At 32.7% G+C, this 8505-nt stretch overlaps 1 protein-coding gene across 1 annotated transcript; it reads right to left on the reverse strand.

Annotated features, from left to right (window-relative positions):
• Window positions 1-7102: 7102 nt before the first annotated feature.
• On the reverse strand, window positions 7103-7648 carry LOC139853536 (uncharacterized). Its single transcript, XM_071842926.1, has one exon. The coding sequence runs from the start codon at window positions 7646-7648 to the stop codon at window positions 7103-7105; it is 546 nt and encodes a 181-aa protein (XP_071699027.1).
• Between the last annotated feature and the right edge of the window lie 857 nt (window positions 7649-8505).

The following is an 8505-nucleotide window of genomic DNA, read 5'->3' on the forward strand; positions in this document are numbered from 1 at the left end:
TAATATTGACAGATGTATGATTAATAGTATTATCACATTTAATAAAAAGATTATCATTAATGAGTATTGATATTAATAAAAGTAATATAATTATTACTAAAAAAATATATATATTCTTATATTATATATGTATATTTCTAAAACTATTATTAATACTACTATTATTATTATTGAGAAAATTATTATTTTTATCATTATAATTATTTTAGTATTTTGTAACTAAATTATGCAAACAAAAGATATATTTTTTAAAAGGGATATATAATATAACACTAAATTATATTAAACTTATTATTTACAAATATATAAAATAACATATAATTTATTAATATAAAGTTTTATCATTAATAATAATATATAGATTTATTCGATTACGAGTATATGTTTTAATATATATATACGAATGATATAGGTTCGTGAATCCGAGGCCAACCTTATATTTGATCAATGATGTTATATGTATTTTTACTACAAAATACATTAGGTGAGTATATAGTTCCCTTTTAAACTATAAATATTTTGGGCTGAGAATACATGCGCTGTTTTTATAAATGATTTACGTTATGGACACAAGTGATTAAAAATGATATTCTGCGGATTGATGTGCTAGGTAATTTAGTTATATGTTATAATAGCATGTAAGCGCGAATCCTAAAGATAGATCTATCGGGTTTAACACCCCCATCCAGTAGGCTGCACTAGACATAAGAACTAGTGGGCGGATGTTTAGTACTTCGAGGATTATTTATACACTTGTGAGTGTACATATCCATCTTTGCGAAGATGACTTATTATATTATTGTTAAGGTTGGTTACTGAGGCCTCAACATAAGCAGAATGATTTTATACACTTGCGAGTGTATTATATTTTTTATATATGAAATCTTGTAGTCCATAGTTATAACGCTGCTAGCATCAAACCTATATATCTCACCAACTTTATGTTGACTTTTTAAAGCATGTTATTCTCAGGTACGAATTAAATCTTCCGCTGTGCATTTGCTCATACTAAAGACATTACTTGGAGTCGATCATCGCAATGGAACCAGATGTTGATGACTTTGTCCAGGAGGATTGGGTCAGGTCGTCTCACCCTCCGATTCGAGTAGCCTTGAAGAAGGTTACGTGAGTCAGGATTCTATTTATTAGTTTATGACTTTTATTTTTCGTATCGTCTATCGTATCGTCTTTATTATGTAATCGTATCGTTTTTATTAATGTAATCGTATCGTTTTCATTTAATTTTAATCGTATCGTTTTTATTTTAATCGTATTTGTTTTCTTTTTAATTAATAAAATAATAGTATAAAGTAATTAATAAATCAATAAAATTGAAAAAAAAATGAAAAAGAAATAAAAAATACCCCTAACACGCCACTCAGCACGTCACCCATTTCCCAGCAGTCTGGCAGCACGCTCATCAAGCACCCCACCCCACCCAGCAACACGCCCATCAACCCCTTCAGAGATAAAGATGGTCTAAGGATATCATATCACAAGTGCTATGTCACTTTTTAAGGAAATTTTAGTAGAAATTTGTGTGCGTAGAATTTCTGTATCACAATTTGAAATGTAATTTTTGAGATCCATTTATAAAATTCATTTATAAAATTCATTTTTAAACTATAACTTTTAATAAAAACTTTATAAATCAAAAATTTTGAGTTTTCTCGTAAATTTGCGGGTTATAACCTATAATAATAATAATAATAATAATAATAATAATAATAATAATAATAATAATAATAATAATAATAATAATAATAATAATAATAATAATAATAATAATAATAATAATAATAATAATAATAATATGATATGATATATTTCAATTTTTTTAAAAGCAACAAATTATTTATTAATATTAACAAAGAATATACAAGTGTTACACAGAACAAACTACTTAATAGGAGCATATGATATGCAAAAGTCACCTACAGGATAATAATAATAATAATACTCGTAACTTTACGAAATCTATAATTAATATTAAGTAATTATAATTAACTAATAATGATAATATTATGTTTTATTGTTACACTAGTGAAATGACCCGTGGAATTACAGGTTTATCTTAACGAAACAGTTTAATATGATATGTTTTAGGTATTAAGTGAACTTAAATGTTAAAGTCATTTAGTTTAATGACCCCATGAAATCACGGATTCCGATAAGAAACTTGTCGTTATTTTTAAAAACATATTGACGTACTTAACTTGATCAGAATAAATGACCTACATTTATTCTCTCACCACAATCTTCCAATTTTTATCACAATTACTATTTTCCTTGTCATAAAAGTATACACTATATCTCTTATTAAAACATGTATTTCGTATACATATATAACGTAATTAATCCCGTAAAGAGAACTCACATTTGAATAATAATAATAATAATAATATAATAATAATTGTTATAATTATTATGGAATATTTTGTAAAAGATTGTACTATTTGTTTTAAAGTTTATACATATGGTCATGCATGTGTTTATCATAAGGTTGTACATAATGCCTCAAATATTGTACATAGGATAATGAGGTGTTTTATCATAAAGTTGTACATTATGGTTCATATATTATACAATTAACATGTTAATTTTTTTTATTAAATATAATTAATTATTTTAATGACATCATCAAAGAGGTTTAAAATTTTCTCTTTTATTTATGAATTTTTTTAAGCTTAAATGAGATTTATCTATGACATCATCATTTTAGAAATATAAATTAAATGTACAACACATGACCTATCAAACTTTTGATAAATATTTTCATATGAAAATTTAAAAGATAAATGTCAAACAGAGCTAAAAATCAATGGCTTTAATAGCACTTGCACTAAAAAAAAACAAAATCATACTACACAACGGTATGCCTCTTTTAATATTTTAAAACATATTTAGTAGATTTTTGTAAGCTTATGAAGTGTAAGTCTCATTTTAAAATTAAATTTTAATATCTCAAGAAAAAAATGATAGATTTAGAAGCTTGGTTTTTTAATTATGGTAATAATCACTTCCTAAATTATTTTATTTATTTATTTAAGTTATTAAAATATTAATGACATCACCATGATTATTGTGAAGATGGCATGTGTTAAATGATAAGTTAAAATAGAGTTAGGATGACATCATAATTTTAGCAATTTAATAGAAAGTATAGATATGTCAAAATAAATATAATTGAGTTTGTTTGTTTTTCTATATGAAAGATAATTAAGCATGTTACAAATTAATAGTTGAAATTCCATTAATGTGGTTTGAATATATACACAATTATGACATTATCATCTAATCATAGATTTGAAAATCTCACCTTTTTGGCAAAAATAATGAATAATTATATAGAAACGATTACCTTTTCAAATTCAAAAAAAAAAAAAAAGAAAAAAAAAGAAAACGTCATCAACTAAGATACAAATTGAATCGGACAAACTCGTACCAAGAAAACTCCCAACTATATAAGAATCTATATATACCCGACCTTCCCATACCACAATCGAAACTACAAACAACAAAATCACAAAAATACAAGGATCAAGCGATAGGACCGTAAAACCAAAAACAGGAACAAACCTACGAACTACAACTAAAATTAACAAAAAGAAAAAAAGAAAAAAACATACGAAGAAAGTTATAAACCCGGGTTTCTCATTCTACCATTTACCATCTCGCACCGAATTTTCTTACCCAACCGAATATCGAACTTGTAGGATAAGACATTGGAAAAGCCGTTACCAACCCAATATCCCAGCTAACTTATGAAAATATTACTTATGAACTAATTTATAGATTAATATTTAATTTCTGATAAAAGATGATATAAATATAACTGTCCTCTTTTTAAAAAAAAACGATAACTCATATAGAAACGAAGACATTTTCAAAAAGAACATGTCATCAATATAATCTTTCTCAGGCTTGTTTGTTTTTTTTTTTGAAAAACGTGCATTTTTAGGTTAGATAAACAATAACTGGAATATCAAACAAAAGCAACAATGCACCTGCGTCTTCGTTCCTCTACAAGTACCCATCTTCTAATCCTAATAATTTTTTATTTTTACTTTTTTTAATTTTTTTGCTAGGACAATACAACGTAAAAAGCAAGAAACAAACATACCCGATGATGAAACCGTGAGGACAATCATCCTTTCTGCTCGTAATTTTGCTAGGACATCGGTGTATAGGAACGTTTTCCCAGTCCCACCAGGACCATATAAGAAAAAAGACCCCCTTTTCGTTGGGTCACAGTGCCTATGACCTGTTGATAACAGTTGAAAAAAATGATTTTTTTTTAAAAAGGAAACATTACAGGACAACGTTGTATACGACTGTTTTCCTATTTCCACCAGGGCCACATATGGGAAAGGTCCCCTTTTTTCGGTGTTAAAGCCGCTAGTACCGGTCGATAGTAGTTATTAAATAGGGAAAAAGTTAAAGGAGAAAGTTTTAAGAAGGCCAAAAAAAAAAAAAAAAAAACCTGGTGATAAATTGCAAGTTGTTCCGGGTTAAGAGAGCTGAAAAGGCTTTCATGTAGAATCTGCATTTCTTTTATGTTATAATTTAACTCTTCTCGAATAAGGCGGTTGTCCATTTGGGTTAGCATAGATGGGTCGGGTTGTGGTAGCTCGGGGTAATCATCTAACGACTTTCCATTTTTATTTAATATGCCTTAAATTTCGACCAAGCAATAATTCTTAATCTGTGAATTGGTCAGGATCAAATCAGGGAAGTTGAATATTTTCCTTTATGTAGGATGTCGTTCGACAATGCTTTCCAATTTAGCTCCCATAGCTGCAACGGTTTACTTACGTTGCAAAACAGTAGAATGGTGACAAATAACTCGCGTAGCTACGCACCCGATGCCCATACTGTTACTTCTGTGATAGCCTGTGTCCATTCTTTGTCATCGTTGACCAAACCGTACGCAAAGCAAGCGTCTTTAAATGTTGGGTGTAATATACCGTCTACTGTACGTATTTCATCAAAAGAACGGGGACCTTTTACTATATTAAGCAACATACGTAGATAATAACGTTCACCTGAGGCAGGATTAGAGTATACTATGCGGCCAATACTGGTCCGAAGTTTTCTCGGTGTCCACATTTTTGCATCCTGATTCCATACATAATGTTTAGGGATTTTTGCGTATGTAAGCATTCGTGCAAGCTCATCCTATTTGTTAAGCTCAAACCACTGGGTGAACATCGTTTCTTTAATATTGTCCCTTTTTAATAAGGCAGGTAGCTGTTGTGAATCACGCAGCGTTATCGATTGTTGATTTGGTAGATGAAACGATAATTTTATGACCGATGGTTTTGAGTAGTGGATGTCATACGAAAACAGCCTCCAGACAGCTTCACACGGCGATAAATAACGACAGTCCAAATAATTCCTTATCTCGTCAACAACAGTTATGGTTTCTAAATGGGAATCACCGCTGGGAATCATATTTTCTTGTATCACTATTGTTGCGCGGTCCGGCCCTTTGTTCAAGTATTTGAATAAGTATTTGATTGCCCGCGATCTGATTGCACCACTCCACATTTATATGGGCATTGTATTTTAGAAGTAGATATCTGTTGTACGTGACCACAAAACTGTTGTCTAGTGGAGTGTTGTTTTTTTTGAATTTGACCCCATTGTTCCGTCACCTGTAGTTAGCGTACCCTTCTTCGTCAATTGTTGTTTCTGCATAATATGGTTTAGGAAAATGCTTAGAACATTGTCTATCAATGATGCAAGGAGCATCCATGTGTGTTCCACCACAAGGACCATGTAACATGTATTCGGTTACGACCCTAAACCCCTCTGGATCGTTGAGTTGTGACGGTATTTCTGCTGATATAATGTCATCAATGTCAAACGGCGTCCTGCATTTGTGAGTAGGCATTAACCATATTAACATATGTACGTGAGGCAAACCGTGTTTCTGGAATTCAATTATATAGATACCTGCAACAATGTAAACGAACAAACAGGGTGTCAATATATGTTTTCACTGAAATCTCCAATAATGTCGTTTATTAAGGAATATAAGTAACATACAGTGTTATACAATAGTAATGAAGAATGTGAAATTTTTTTTTCTAAATGTGTGTGTGTGTGTGTGTGTATATATATATATGCGGTTAAAAAATTCAATGAGCAGAGTATGCAAATATGTCATTTTATGTAACTTCAGTAAGAAAAGAGTGTGGGCAAGTTACCTGCTTGGCATGCTCCAAATATATGGTTCTTCATTATATCAGTCATCAGCGCGTCTAGTTTTTGTTTAAATAACCTGGTGACAATTTCCGGGCGGTCTGGTGATCTCTGGCCCTCAATATAGCAGAGCATAGTCTTAATTTCAGGCTACCTAGGGTTAGAAGTGAAGGTGATGAATAAATCGAGATTGTCATATTCCTGACATAAAGCCATCGAGTCTTGGTAGTTTTGCACCATATATCGCGGACTACCTGTATGGGAAGATGGTAAAATTATTCGCTTTTCGATTGAAGCAGCTGATCAATCCATAATTAGCTATGTTACTTAATTACGGATTGAGTGCAATAAGAATGTAATGGAGGATGGAATGTTTGATGATTATTTTGGGCCCCGATGATCATCTTTCACTTTAACTATCAAGTGATCAACCACCCCTACCCGGTCTTGATTGTTAATTAGCTTAATTCACCTTTACGCGGTGTAAAAATCCCTTGGGCAAGATCACAAGTGGAAATTACAAAGGCTTAGGCAAAATGGCAGAAAATCAACAACCTATAAATGAGAGGCCAAGCATTCTATTTATAGTGTTCAAGATATCCGCGATCCGCGGATTGCTTATCCTTCCGCGAAAACTCAGCGGATTGAACCGCAGTCCCCGATTAGTGTGGAAACACAGCTGCTATGCTTATTTTCAGCGGATACTTCATGACTTTGCATTATAGTCCGCATAACTCTGCTCTTGGATTTTGGCAAATAAAATATACATATATAATGCTATGTATATGATCAACAGCAGATGTGTCGCCCCTCGTGACAGCATCACAAACATTATTGTAGAGGTCAATGCGGAGTTCATTTTGGTGGTGGCGTAACCATTTCAACCGCTGCTCTTCTACAGCCGTATAAGCGTCCACCAGGTACTGTTGGAATAGTCGTCCACCTTAAGAATAGTTGTGGCCTCACTTTCACGTTGTTGAATTCTATAACAATAGAACTCTCTCATGGTGACGTGACCGCGGTTTGTTTTTTGCCTTCCACTATTATTGTGATATGGTATTTCTTCATGGTAGCCAGTTTCCCCATAGGGGAAAAGTAACGGGTATTGCAATGCCATGTATAACTGGTGTAGTTTCGAGATTCTTTGTGGTGAATAGTTGTTTTCCTGGACGATGATATCTCGTGTAGAGTTACAGTAACCAAAGTCGCTCGTGATTAGTGCAGCCACTTCAGTGACGTTGGGTGAGTTGTACTGACGGGAGCTGGTTGCCTTAGCGATCAAACGGAGGCTGCACTCAGAACCTCTATTGTCAGCTGACCAATCTCGGGCCATACGAAAAGCTTGTGCTACAGCGCTTGATTCATCAAGCATGCCAATGAGATTGTTGGTTAACGTTTCATCTATTGACTCTCTTGAGTTATTGCCCAGAAAAGCAGACATGCGGTTTTTTGCCTCATTTCGGGTGTCATGAAAATACAATTGTACATATCTTGGTTGACGCCCTTCCTCCGGTAGAAGTGAACCAATTCTGTGGTATGTCTGACCGCTTATTCTAAAGGTATATGGACCTCGCCCCCGGTTGATAGAATGATCTATTCTTGTCCCGAAAGACGTAAAAGAAAACATGCTGTTATAAATTAGTATCTGTTCTCAGAATTTGGCAGTTGCAGGGTCATTGTAATCGAGCAGGCTTTTTAGGAGTGGAGGAGGATCCTTCAATTTTGGCAGGAGTACTTTACCATTCTGGCAACACATCGAGAATACTGGGCTGGAAGTGTTTTTAGGTTTGTTGTTCCGCTCCTCATACCACATTATTGCGTTACAGTTGCAGCATTTGTGAGCTGGGGGACCGTGATTATGATAACAGACCGCTGCGCCTAACAAATTCACAAAATATAATTTTAGATGTGTGTAGCAAATTCAGATGGTAAAAGATGATTACATGCCAATTAAGCCAAAAAATATATCCATCTATATATACGTGTTGGATATCTATTTGTAAACTGGCCAAAAATTGCAGCCATTGGAAAAAGGACATCCAGATGGTCTAGACATTTGGTTTAAGAGAACGTAATCTGGTACCCATACTAAAAACATTGATTACCAGTAGTAGTCAACACTCACACTTGCTCCCTAACATATATTTATTATCCTATAAATACTAACCACTCATAATTTAAAATTAGCTCCCCCAATATCTGCATATTTGAACCAAAACAATAAGACGAAAGGGGAAAATAAGCTATATGTTTTTCTAAAACCCAAAAAGTTATTGCTCAGTTGTATTTAACAATACG

The sequence above is a fragment of the Rutidosis leptorrhynchoides genome, chromosome 6 (genome assembly GCF_046630445.1).
Source record: "Rutidosis leptorrhynchoides isolate AG116_Rl617_1_P2 chromosome 6, CSIRO_AGI_Rlap_v1, whole genome shotgun sequence".
Taxonomy (NCBI): Eukaryota; Viridiplantae; Streptophyta; class Magnoliopsida; order Asterales; family Asteraceae; genus Rutidosis; species Rutidosis leptorrhynchoides.